Source organism: Gouania willdenowi, chromosome 20, assembly GCF_900634775.1.
Source record: "Gouania willdenowi chromosome 20, fGouWil2.1, whole genome shotgun sequence".
NCBI classification, from domain to species: Eukaryota; Metazoa; Chordata; class Actinopteri; order Blenniiformes; family Gobiesocidae; genus Gouania; species Gouania willdenowi.
This window is the reverse complement of record NC_041063.1, coordinates 13,989,568-14,003,018: the sequence shown is the minus strand read 5'-3', so window position 1 is coordinate 14,003,018 and position 13,451 is coordinate 13,989,568. Positions and strand designations below refer to the sequence as shown.

The following is a 13,451-nucleotide window of genomic DNA, read 5'->3' as shown; positions in this document are numbered from 1 at the left end:
TTATTTTACTATTTTTTTAATTATTTTATCATTATAAAACAATAATAATTCTTTTTATGTTTTATTATTATTATTATTATTACTCCCCTTAGTTACAAACATTGCTCACTGAGGTCACCTGCTGGTCAATATTTACGGGGTGTTGCACACCCTTGAACCAAGCAGCAGCCATGTTGAAAGTCTCAGGTCAATCTGAGCCTGATTCACAGAGATATTTGAGGAACACACACACAGACAGAGATGTCTTGCTTTTATAGATATACAAGATGATTTACTAAATCATAATTAAGATTCAAAGTGTTTATTATCATGTGCACAGTAAGGAAACATGTTTACCTGTACAATGGAATTCTTACTCTGCTGTCCACACTGGGTGTCACACAGAAAAACAAATAATTTTGAAACAAAGAACAAAACAAAAACAAAGAAAATAAAAGTACAACAACAATAATTACAATTATTTAAAAAGTAATAGATATATGTTATTATTATTATCATTATTATTATTAATGTTATTATTATTATGAGATACTATCTCATAATTATGACTTAGATTTTTTTTTAATTTATTTTCCTTTTCCTAGTTTTCAACCCATGGCTCCGGAGCCACATGTGGCCCTTTCATCCCTCTCCTGTGGCTCCCTGTGGCTTTGTAGAAGAATAAGAAAATCCGGTGTGTGTATTTATTCATCAAGGAGGATTCAGACTTTATCTTGGAGAGGAATCTATATCAGGTAGAACTACATTTAGTATTTTATTTAAAGATAACCTTCAATCCAGTCTTTTTTTTCTGGAGTGCAAAACATTTTTGCTCCATACACAAATGTGACTTTGTTTTCTCTGTTGGAATTAACTGACTTCATAAATGTACACACTATAGTTTATTCTTATACAGCATAAAGATAAAAAAATAACAAAAAAAACAAAAAAAAAACAACAACGCTACATGCAATTGTATCTTAATTTTAAATGTCAAAAGGGTTTGCGGCTCCTAATGTTTTCTTAATGTTTTAAACATTTATTTTTTATTTTTTTACTGGTGGTAATGGGTTTTCATAAGAAAGAGTTCCTTAATCCTTGAATGAAATAATTGTCAATCAGTTTAAACATAAATTGACATCAATTAAAAATGTTCATGATATTGACTGGATCTATTTAAAAACAAAAATACAAATTAAAAAAAAGTGAGGACAGTTATTCTGGAATCTGTTATTTGGAGTAAAAAGTTGCGTGATATGGTACATTATTTGTGAAGTAGGTTATTGTAAAAAAAAAAAATATTGCTTGGTTTCTGTGTGAGTATTATATTGCATCAATTTTCAAAGTGTTAGTAAATTGAGGCTTTAACGTTTAAGTTAGGAAATCTAGAAAAAATGAAATGGGACTAGATAAGTGTATACTTTTTCCTACTCCCTTTCGTTCATGTAAACCAAGATGCGTAAGAATTTTAAGATGCAAGAGACTGTTTTGTTATTTATTGATGTTTATTTATTTTAAGCTGTTTTTAAATTGTCATTTACATGATTGAATAAATAAAAAAAAAAATAAATAAATAAATAAATAAATAAATAAATAAATAAATAAATAAATAAAATCAAACAAAAAATTTAATTGATTTTTTTTATTTGCTATTACCTTATTTATACAAAACTATTTCCACCAACCTGTAAGAACCATTTACCTTCCAAATTTGATTTCATAGTGGATTTCTAAGAAATCAAAAAAAGTAATTTGAATGTTTCTTAGCTTAGATTGTGTCGTTTTCCTGAAAATTCAATATAGACATTGTAATTATTTGCCATATTTGATGTTGTGGTTGTCCTCATTGGGCCTGCAGACCTTGTGTTTATCATCGCTGCTGTTCAAGTTGAACACATACAGAAGATGTCACAGGATCAAATGTTTGACTCAGTTATACAGCATCAATCTATAATCTGGGATAAAACTGGGGTCGCCTGAAATGTCTAGTAATACTTGGTAAAATATATTTAATAATAATAAAAAAGACATTACTGTATTCTATGCTATAACTTGAGTTCAAATTGAAATCTAGTTGAAATAAAATGCAGTATAAAAATATCTTGTTGCTATACTCTGCATTTGTAAGACACTTTTACTAAACATGATCAAAAAAAATTCTAGAAAGAAAAAACAAAAGTCTGCGGGGTTGTCAGAAATGTGTGATGTCAAAATGGGGTCACAACCAGAAAAAGGTGTGGAACCAGTGGTCTAGGCCAGGGGTTCTCAACTGGGACCCACATTTTGCCACAGTTTTTAAATCATGACCCACCTTTTTTTTTTTTTTTTTTTTTTTTTTGGAATTCGACCAACCAAATGTATTTAAAAAATAGCTTATATATAAAGTTTTTTTTAAACATAAATCCATATATTTTTCTGTGCAACATGTGCCTGTCAAAAGAAGAGTGTCTTTCAAAATAAAAGACAAGTCCATTATGAGAGATATTAAGTATTTATTTATTTTTGACCGCAGCTGTTTCTGACCCACCCAGTACAGGTCCGTGACCTGTACTGGGTCCCAACCCACCAGTTGGGAACCACTGGTCTGGGCCGTCTTGATGCTTGTGTGTGAAGAATATGAATGAAAGTTTGGATAGATTCAGATAAATTGAGAGTTTCTTGTATGAGGCATTAAACTGAAGAATTGTTAATGGTTGTGACTGGTGCTATAAAAAGCAAACTGTGCTAATATTAGACTGAGTTTTATGTTTTTGATAAAGCGCTGTGGGACACATCATCACTGCTGGATGAGTCATTGCTCACTTACAACATTCATAGATTTTAAAGTGTGTGCTTAATTTACTGCATGTAAGTTTGTCATTGTGTTACAAGGTCAGATATGTTGGTTTTAATATAGATTAAAGGCTCTAAAAGGCTTTATCATGCTGTCCCAGATGAAAAGGTTGCTCCGGGCTACTGTTTTATGACTGTTTACTTCACCGTGGCTTGTATATTACAGGAAGGCTCATAAACGATGTGGTGACTCAAGCGTTTTATATATATGTGATTTTTTAATAAATACTCTTCTTATCTGCACCTTTGTATTGTTAGTGATTAGAAAATTCCCTGGTCATGTCAGTGCAAATGCTTATTTAACATTATGAAGAGACAACGATCAGAGCTGAATGAGTAATCACCACTTTACTGTAGTGACTGTGATTTACTGCAGCCAAAGACAATCATCATCACTGTGTAATTTTCCTAATTTTGCTAATTATAATTATGGATTTGTATGTTTAAGAGTGGTTGATAGTGATTTGAAATTAAAACAACATAGTCGTTATCTAAAAAGGATGTAGTTATTCAACCCACGGTACAAATAATGACAATGTACGAGTTTAATAAGTAACTGGATTCATGGATTAAAACAGTGTTTTTCAGCCTTGGGGTTGGGACCCCATGTGGGGTCATCTGGAGTTTAAATGGGGTCACCTGAAATGTCTAGTAAATGATAAAAAAAAAAAAAAGAAAAAGAAAACAGATTAAAAATACATTTTTGAAATGTTTTATTTATTATTCTTTTTCAAAATAAAACAACACACAATCTTTAACAACTGTAGTCTATATTTTCATTTTGTAAAATATAAATCTGAGAGAAAACCTGAATTGTTGTGTAAATGAAACTCAACTCTCTTTGCAAGTGCTTTTAGCTCATGATTGCATTCGTTTATGATGTTGAACAGTTGAAAAAACTCAAATTTTGTCATAATATTTCCCTTAATCAAATAGAAATTAGTCATAAAATCGAGGAAACTTAAAGAGCAGACCCTGTTGGGACTGATATCTGTCACTTATTGCTTGGATATGCTCGGTTTTTTACATATTTTGTATTTTATGTATATGCAGAAGTGTAATCTATGAGGCACAATAATGTTGAAATTATTTTCCAGTATAAAATCTGTGGCCCACTTGAGATCAAACTGCTCCATTTTTGGCCCCCCTGAACTAAAAAGAGTTTGACACCCCTTCCCTAAGTTAGGGGCCCTAACCCTAACCTTCAACCTAAACCTAACCCCACTAGATCCCTCCACCTAAAAAATGCCAACATAGCTCCAAATGTGTCATAATTTAATGAAATTTGTCAGAATTTAGCGAACGACACTTAGTGACAGCCTTCATGACACCTTACTCATGCTAATGACAGATAATGACAGCGTAATGTCAGCCTTATATGAATGGGGTTGAGAAATCCTTAATATCAAAATGGGGTCAAGAGCCAAAAAAGGTGGGGAACCACCTTTAATAGAAGTTGGAGATGAACATCTCAGCTAGAACGTTGTGGTTTCGTTCCCACGCCTGGGTCTTTACAACGACGTAGAAATGTCGGTTTTTAAATAGGGTTTAGATAGACTTTAAGAGCAAAGGTGTGTGTAAAAATTGAACAGATGGAACATGATTGCACTCATTGCACTTGCTTCATAAAACCACTGGAGCGCAGTACAAGCCCACAGCCATGGAAGGTTTTCCTGGAGATTTTCCCCAATTTTTCTTTACAATTCAAGGATTCAAAGTGAGAGGCATCTTTACCTGAACTGTCATGACGTCAGAGACCGTGGCTCCAATGTGTTAATGCTGCATATGATGCTAATTCTAGTCTATATGAACACACAAGGCCCAAAAAGTTATTAAAATCATCAAACTGTACATATCTGTGGATTAAGTCTGCAGTTCTTACTTTCTCTCTAATATACCTGCTCATCTTTAGATTTAAACATGTTGCTCTGTTTCTAACAGATTTGTAATGTTTCCTGTTTGTGCCTCACAGTAAATCTATCGCAAAAACAGTCATGATGCAAAAATAAAACGTTTAAAAATATTGCATCAACTTACTAACAAGTACAGATTTCTTTGGAGACACTCCTTTTTGCCTCATTATTGTGTGACCTTTAAAGGAAGCTGTTCCCTACCCCAAAAGTATCTACATCAAGTCACTCCTGCACACTAATGAGCCACAGACGCCTGATGACGAACAGAAATGATCAAAATTAGTTCTCTGTAGAGAGATCGTCTTTTGTAGATAACATTCTACTTCTGAAAATTAGGACTTTAACTCATAATAAACTAATAATAATGTGCATTTTTAAAGGCTGCTTAAACTTTGGCAATAATCTAACGTAATGATTTAAAGTACAAAGCATTGAAAATACATTACGGTTACACTACTGCCTATTAGGGGAGGGAACATCTGGGTACTTCACAATACGATACGATAAGCGATACAAAGCTCACGATAACGATTATCTCACAATATGACGATACTGTGATTATCGATATACTGGTCAGAAATAAATCTACCATAATCTATGACATAACAAGGAAAGAAAAAAAAGATTAAGTGAAAAAATACAATTTTTATTTTCTATCTCTGAAAGACAATAAATTGAAAAAGTGTCCTATGAACAGTGACACTATTTTAGTGCAACATTTGTGTAAATAAGTGTCAACATACCAATGTAAATGAATAAGTATCTTCAATAGTGCTTTCTGTAAACAAAAAATAGGGTCTTTTTTTTTTTTACCAGTGACACCATTATAGTGCAATACTCCAGTAAACAATATATTGGTTCCTTCAACAAACGCTGACAACATGTCTGTGAAGACCTACCTGCACATTTTAGTGAAAAAGCAGAAAAGGTTTTGAAAATAATAAAATAAATCTTAATTAAAAAAAAAAAAAACATTGATACTTAGCACGAGCATATCGATAATCGATTGTCTGAAAAAACATCACGATATATTGCAGTATCGAGATATCGTCACACTTCTACTGCCTATAGGTTAGAATAAAAATGATTTTATATTTTTAAAATTCAATTATTGGGGAAAATTACTTATTAATAATAATACAGAATATCCCAGTAAATAGAGTAAAAAGGGTGTTTAATGGATACATTTTGCAAGCTTACAACCATTTTTCACCGCTGCCAAGCAAATAAAATAGAATAGTATAAAAGTCTGATTATTTTATTGACAAATGTATAGTTTTTTTGGGGGGGTGGCTACTTCTTGATTGTGAATGGAACATCCTGAGCAATAAAGATCAATTTTAACTCTTTGCTTGGGGTTATAGATTAAAAAAAAAATGATAATGTATGTTTATTCAGACAAAATGAACTTGCTGGAATTAAAAAAAAACAAAACGATAATACATTTCAGCACCAACAGAGCATGATTATCACTAACTGAAGCTGAGAGCTCATGTAAAGGAGTGTATGTGTAAGTTTTACATCACACTTCTGAATGAGGTGGATAAAAACCTGTGATGTTGAAACAACTGTCTTGTATTTAAATGTATGTAAATGATCTTGAAGTGTAAGCTGGCTTTGAGAAAAGTAAATGAAAAAAAAAAAAAAAGGGACCCAGTCAAATCAAAACAAAACAGAAGATTTTGTTTGAATCCGGCTGATCTTTAGTGTCTAAAGCAGAACACTCACTTTTTTGAGAATTTTGAAAAGCGCTCTTTATTAACTGTTAATTTATGTCGGAACTCACTGAGATTTGCATTCTTGTCACTTTTAAAACAAATCTAAAACAAGGCTTTAGAGCTGTGTGTAGGTTTCAGCACTGGACAGCTCCCCCTCCCTTCAGTCTCCCTTAGGGCCCGCCACGTGATACCCATTCATATAGGGGTGACGTCAAGTTTTGATATTAATTCCACATTTAATTAAGGATAATGCTTAGATTCACCCTTTCCTTTTTTAGGACTTGGCTCGGGGTCTTTCATTGACGCGGGAGAAGCATCCACTCCAATGGGACAGGGGGGCGATGACGCAACCGCCCACCTCACCTCTCCACCCACTTTTACCTACGTGATGAGTGTAAAAGCCAAGCCTTTCGGATCTCTAGATAAAAAACCCAAAGTAAAGCCCAAGTTCCCTAGACGCGGGGGAAGTTTGACTCTCTCCTCTCTGCACATGAGCGGCCACACTTGAAGAAAAAAAAATAAAAACGCAGTGAAAAGAGCTAAAGAGCTGCACGGCGCAGGGAGAGGCTGCGCTCTGGGAAGACATAGGAACACTGAAGAGAAGCTTTACTGAGGGATTGAGGAGAGGAGAGAGAGAGTCACACTCTCACTCTCCCTGTTCATGTCTTTAGGATCGTGTTCAGCTTTTCACAACTGGTAAGAGGAGGCAAATCTGTGCATTTTTACGCTGCGTAAAAGTCCAAAGGGCGCGGAAAAAGTCAGGTGTACGTGTTTCTGTGTTCACAGAAATTGCCTGGAGTGGTCTAAATGTGTTTTAAACACACCAATCCAGTTAGAGCTAAGATTTTTTATTATTTTTTTCTTTTTTTTTTGTATTGATGTCGTTTTTTTTTTCTTCTCCAGCAGGACAATGTCTTGTAAAGTGACTTTGCCATTACTCATCTATGGGATCATAATGCATTACAGCGTCCACTGCTCACCTGTGGGGCTTGGCTTCCCTAGTACAAGGTATGTACATTCTCATGGTTTTATTTGTTTTATTTATTGATTTTAAGAATTGTATTATCTGCTTCAATTTGTGGCGTATAGAGGTATGATAGTAAAGGTCATCTGCATTAGTTAGTCGGATCATCCGACAGCCTCTACACCATACTGTAATTATAGCTACTGTAGTTCACAAACAGTTTATCAGCTTTCACTTATATAACATTACAATTAAATGAAAACTATTTATTTAAGTATATGGCTAATCTCACATGAAGTAACCTTTTGGGTACTTTTTCAAAATGTGCTGCTGACATAATACAATATTAGAAACCAGCCAAAAAAAAAAAAAAGTGTTGTTTTTCCCTTCAGCCTTGACAGTGAGGTTTACGATGAAGCTGGTAATTCCCTGGATTATGAAAGAGACCAAATTAATGTGAGGAGCATTCCGTCTGTCGCTGATGACGTCTTCAGTTTGTTCTACCCCCCTGAAAAAAGGTAAAAATGTTGGTCCTTTTACATAAAGCTGCTGTCCCTTGTTGTGGGCGACGTCTCTGTCTAACATTTCACTGCTGTTCTCTGATTTTTGTCCATGTGTTGTGTGTTTTCTGTGTGAATCAACGTATCGTCAATGTTTGTACCTTCCAGCACAGAGTGCCTTTTCTTTTGTCTCTCAATGATTTATTTCCCCAAGGGGACCATAGCTGATACGACTAGCTGTCATGATACAATTAGGCATGATTCGGCAACAAGAAGTGATGAAATTGGGCTCAAGACATGTACATTTACCAACCAATGTTTTAATCATATAGAGATGATTAGCATTTTCATGATAAAACGGGATAATCTTAAATAAAAATAATTCTTAGCAGTAAAACATCTTACACATAGATGCAAGTTAGGCACGAAAAACTGACAGATTGTGTCACAACTAAAACGAATGATAAGTAGATAATTTTGCAGGGTAGGAACTTGATAAATGTTGCCTCTGGGTGTGTGATAATTTTACTGTGTGGCTATCTATCATCCCAGAACGGAAAGGCATGCAGACGGCGTGTTTAATAAAGCCTACAGGAAAGCGCTGGGTCAGGTATCAGCAAGGAAATTTCTTCATTCTCTGATGGCAAAACGTGTAGGGTAAGAACATGTTCTTGGTTGTCTTGTGTTTACTCAACGTTCCCCGTCTTGTGTTGTGTGTGTACTTCTTAAAAAGCTCATTGTTCACCCTGTTTAATGTGCTGTATGTGTCTGTGGTCCCATCACATGCTAAATGAAGTGTCCCCGCTCTCAGAATGAGAATTTATCAATGCCATAAAGCCATCAGGGAGAGCACAGATGGCTAATTGATTGGAAAGAAAGAGAAAGAAAGAACAAAAAAGTGGTTGCAGTGCAAAGAATGAGATAAATTGACTCTGAGAGGTTTTAATTTGTTTTCATATAAACAAATCAAATATCCCTGCATGTGGGAAGGGTTTGCTGGGAAAGACAAGTTGAGTTAATTTGACTTCAATAGAGATTCTTTGTTCGATTTTCATCATGTCTCAGCAATTTAGGCCAAATCTTCTCAATAGGATTTGAAATAAAATTCCAGTTTGGAGTATTTCCACCAAATTGAGGTGGCCCAGAGATCTGATCTCAAGTGTCCACGCTCTCCACCACAGCGCCATGTGCTGCCCATTGAAGAGTGATAGTGATGGTGATGGTGTTGGCGATGGGTGAGGGTGTTGCTCGTGTGAATTCACACTGTGATGCATGGTGAGATCCGCCTCTCGTCTCTCTCTCCCTCCCACTTTCTGTCACGCAGCGGTGGACAAACGTTGGAGGACAGCTCAGAGACTGTGTCCAAGCGACACTCAGATGGAATCTTCACGGACAGCTACAGCCGCTACCGAAAGCAAATGGCAGTCAAGAAATACCTGGCGGCAGTCCTTGGGAAAAGGTATAGACAGAGAATTAGAAACAAAGGAAAGCGGCTGGCATATTTGTAGCGTCCTTCTCTCTCTCTCTCCTCCTGAAAACTACTGAAAAATTAAGTGTGACCAGCCACACATGAAGTCACTTTGAGACCAGATCAATCAGTGGATCGTTTTTGTGTTTTAAAACATGTTTTTATGTATGAAGTAAGGAATTAAAATGAATATTTTGATAATGATATTGCTTTTATTTTGTACCTAAAGCACCTAAGGAGACATATCTACCTTGTGGACCAATTTCTTCATGTTTTTCATTTATCATGATTTATCGAGGCAACTCACTTGTTTGACATGAAATGCGCCAACAGCCTTGTATTTTAGTCATTTAGTAACAAGATATAATTGTGAGGAAAATAAATAGTTTGAAAGACAATCAATGTATTGAATGCTGCTTTTTGTAAAGTGACATTAAGAGTTTAGTTGTCTTTATTCACAACAGCCTTGAAGACATAGATTTTCACCCTATCCTACAAGACATAGACTTTGATGCCCTCCCAGACGGGGATGAGTTTGATGCTATTTTGGGAGAGCTGCTCAAACAGTTTTCTCCCCATTTTCCGGTGAGTTTTCGAGCTCTTTCCAGAGGCCATGTCCTTGTGGGGGGGGGATGTCTCATGTTCCTCCCTTTATTTCTCACCTTTAAACTCCTGTGATATTGCTCCAAACACTCAAAGCTGTTTTTCACCTCATTTGTGCTCCTGTCTTACCTTTGTCTCCACCTTTTATGGTGAAAAACCATAAAAGATGGACGTGAAGAGACTTTAATGAGCCAAAATCAACTTTAATGATTGATTTTTGCATCACTGCACTTGAAAAAAAAAAAAAAAAAGAATTCCATATTAAAGAATGAGGACCAGAGTACTTTTGAGGCTTTTTTTTCCCCACAAAGTGAGCTTTGACTCATGTTACGTGCCGACCCTGTGTTTCTATCTACTGGATTGTGCTTCTGCTGTACTGAAGATTTATTCTCATGTCTTTCTGTCCATATAATAAGTATCAACATCGGGCAAATCCAAACAAAAGATATGCCTTAAAAATATGTATAAAAGATACTTGTTAAATGGTGACTTACCATCAGTTTGTTCATTGTGAGAGACATTCAAGGCAGTTTGAACCTTTGTGTTTGGACCTTCTTGGTGTATTGTGCTTCCTTTTCTGTCATGTACCCAAATGTAAAAAAAAAAAAAAAAAAAAAAAAAAAAAATACTTGAGTAGATTGCATGATTAAAGTAATTGCACTAATCACTGCATCTGTGCCGACGACTCCAAATACCTTTTTTTTCTTTATTTTCCGACTACTACATACATGCATTGCTGTCATCTCCAGATGTTGTTTGATGTTCTGCTCACTTATATTTTCTACACAAGCTGTAGATCCTAAAATCACTTTGAATGTACTTTACTGAGGGTGACAAATTATCAATCCAATGTTATGATTTGCTCTGTTCAATAGAATACAGGATTCTATGAACATCAGATGCCACCGTAGCAGCATTTCACATGTAAAGAAAAAAGAAAGGATGAGAGCACAAGAAAACACACAACAGAAGAAAAAGGGGAAAGAATAATCATTATTAATAATGGAAGAATGAGGCAAACCTGGTCCAACCAGCATTGTTTAGCTTAACACTCATTGTCTTTACTTTAGGCTGCACACATTTACGTGAGGGAGTTTTAGTTTTTAAATAGCAGGGTGACGTTCTGCGATCTGTGTTACTGTATCAATCTTTCTTTAATTTTGCATTCCTCTCTAGGCTTTGTGACGCAGGAAGCAGTTTACGGCTGTGGTGCCTTGCATCGACTTTTAAATCGCCATGAATCACAGATGGCTATTTAGTGGCCCTACAATGCTGCACATCATTCGCTTACATTTAACCCTTTTTGTTGTTGTTGTTGTTGTTGTTGTTGTTTCTTTTTTGTTGTGTTGCACGGATGTTTGATGAGATCTTCCCTGACATCCAGCTTAGATGTCAAGCGTTCTTGCTATTGTTTGATTTTTGTGAAAACATGTAGCAGTTTTCTGCTCACGAGGGAAAAAAAAAGATTTTATGTACGAATATGAGCGCCAATAGCCTTATGAAAATGACATTATTCTCATTAAATATATATATTTATATATATATAATATGTATACTGTGTAGAAAGTTGGTTTTAGATGACTTATCGTAATTTGCAAAGGGTCAAGTCAATAAATGTTGAAAAAAAAAAAAAAACACGTGCTGTATTAATTGAACTAATAAATCTTTTTGGAAATGCTAAATTTTTTTGTCTATTCTTTGAAGCTAATGGCACCAGAAGGGTTAAAACACATTAAGTTGATTAAATAATGTCCTTTAACAACATCCAATCAGCATCCTTTATATATGTGGATAAAAGGAAAACACTTCAAACTTGAAGCTTAAAAATGGTTCACAAGATCTGCTCTTAAAGGCAGAAAAACCAAAGATCCTGATTAACTTGTCCTTCATGTTTGTGGGTTTTGAATGAAGATGGAACAAAAAAAAAGAATCAGTATGTAGAAATCAGCATCTTATGAAAAAAGTGCACCAAAGGAGCCAAGGTTGAGCACCCGTCATGGTGACTCAGTGAGTTTGGCGGAGGAGCCGTGACACCAGTTGGCTGGGTGTCGACTCCCCTCAGGACAGCATGAGTAAAAGTACGTGGGAGGGGTCATCGGGCCTGCGCCGCACACGGCCTCACTGCACTTTACACCTCCCCAGGACTTCAGTAGTCACCACCAAAGACTGGAGGACTGGAACAGTTGGCATGTCTCAGCATGGGTACATGCACTTTTAGTGCCAAATGCAGTAATGTCAAGCCAATGAGATGGCATTCACAAAGGCCTCAATCATTAAATAACAATCATGACTGATGACAATTAATGAAATATTCTAGTTGAAAATCTTTTCAGTCAACCCCTGGACAGTCTGTGGTGGGACGTGGTGTTGGTGGATAAAACGAGACATGATGTCACAGATGTGCTCCATTGGATTCAGATCTGAGGAACAACAGGGTCAGTCCATAGCACATGTTGAGGTGTCTCGATCCAATTTTTTTTTAAACTTCCGATATGATACTGGTATTGCAGCCTTGAGATTGGTCGATATCCAATCCAATAAAACGTAGAATTTCATTTTATTTCTGATGATCTTGATGGTCATACAGTACTTCAGCTAATAAATCTTGTGAGGATTTTTTTTAAAATCAAGTAATATTGTTTGCAAGAGATTCAGAAGAAGCATAGATTTTATTATATAGCAATCCAACATTGTTCAAGATGTGGGACGCTAACAAATATCACAACAAGTGTCAATCATATTAATAATATTAATAATCGTATTTTGTGATATATTACTTACATTTCAATCTGTGATAAATATGTGAGGTAATGTAGAATAAATTTAGTTTTAGTGTCAAATTAAAGGTGTTTAATGATCAAACCTGAGATATGGACTTCAGAGAAACAGAAAATTAAGAATTCATTATTATATTTGGCAGCGTTGAATGTGTACAATGGGTATTATCATAAATGGCTCATTAACATGTACCCCTAAATTTTATGGCAAAACAACAAGTTCATATAACTCTGCTACAATAGTTAAAAGACTTGATTATGACACTTAGACAAATCACATTTGCTTTATTCATTAACCAAAATACATTCATTAAAAAGCTTCGGTAATATTAATAGAAATTAGCTTACCGTTATTAAGTAGAAGTATTCCTGGTAATTAAGTAACAAAGCCATTCTGCTATAAAACATGTTGAATAAACGTCTATATCATGTATTAGTGTTTTTATTTTGAGGATGAATAACATCATGATTTAAACGCAAACATATTTGATCTCTTATATAAAAGGATTGATAGCGTCTAAATATAAACTTGTGTCACAATAACTCGAGTGTCGTCCTCCTGCTGAGACTCCCACGCTGTGAGTGCAGCAGGCGACATTTGGAATAGCCCTCCACCGTTTATCCACGAGAGAAACCCTCTTTAAGCTGCTGTGTCAGCCTCAATTACAGTTATAAACCCAGAGGTGAAAGTAACTGA

The 13,451-nt window shown here is 35.3% G+C and overlaps 1 protein-coding gene across 5 annotated transcripts; it reads left to right on the top strand.

Annotated features, from left to right (window-relative positions):
* The first annotated feature begins 6,849 nt into the window (after window positions 1–6,849).
* adcyap1a (adenylate cyclase activating polypeptide 1a) lies at window positions 6,850–11,659 on the top strand. Of its 5 annotated transcripts, XM_028434722.1 has the most exons (7): window positions 6,851–7,138; window positions 7,346–7,450; window positions 7,799–7,924; window positions 8,459–8,563; window positions 9,231–9,365; window positions 9,839–9,959; window positions 11,154–11,659. In XM_028434722.1, the coding sequence occupies exons 1-7, from the start codon at window positions 7,104–7,106 to the stop codon at window positions 11,160–11,162; spliced, it is 636 nt and encodes a 211-aa protein (XP_028290523.1). In that variant the 5' UTR covers window positions 6,851–7,103; the 3' UTR covers window positions 11,163–11,659. The 5 variants fall into 5 exon arrangements, with proteins under 5 accessions (XP_028290522.1, XP_028290524.1, XP_028290523.1 ...); XM_028434721.1 differs by lacking the exon at window positions 11,154–11,659 and having other exon boundaries at window positions 6,850–7,138; window positions 9,839–10,603; XM_028434723.1 differs by lacking the exons at window positions 8,459–8,563; window positions 11,154–11,659 and having other exon boundaries at window positions 6,850–7,138; window positions 9,839–10,603.
* Window positions 11,660–13,451: the final 1,792 nt, after the last annotated feature.

What these genes read in the sequence shown, in the direction of transcription:
- adcyap1a (XM_028434721.1), top strand. Translation starts at nt 7,104, where the DNA reads ATGTCTTTAGGATCGTGTTCAGCTTTTCACAACTG. An exon ending in CTGATGGCAAAACGTGTAGG is followed by an intron (nt 8,564 to 9,230) that starts GTAAGAACATGT and finishes TCTGTCACGCAG; the next exon opens with CGGTGGACAAACGTTGGAGG. An exon ending in GCGGCAGTCCTTGGGAAAAG is followed by an intron (nt 9,366 to 9,838) that starts GTATAGACAGAG and finishes TATTCACAACAG; the next exon opens with CCTTGAAGACATAGATTTTC.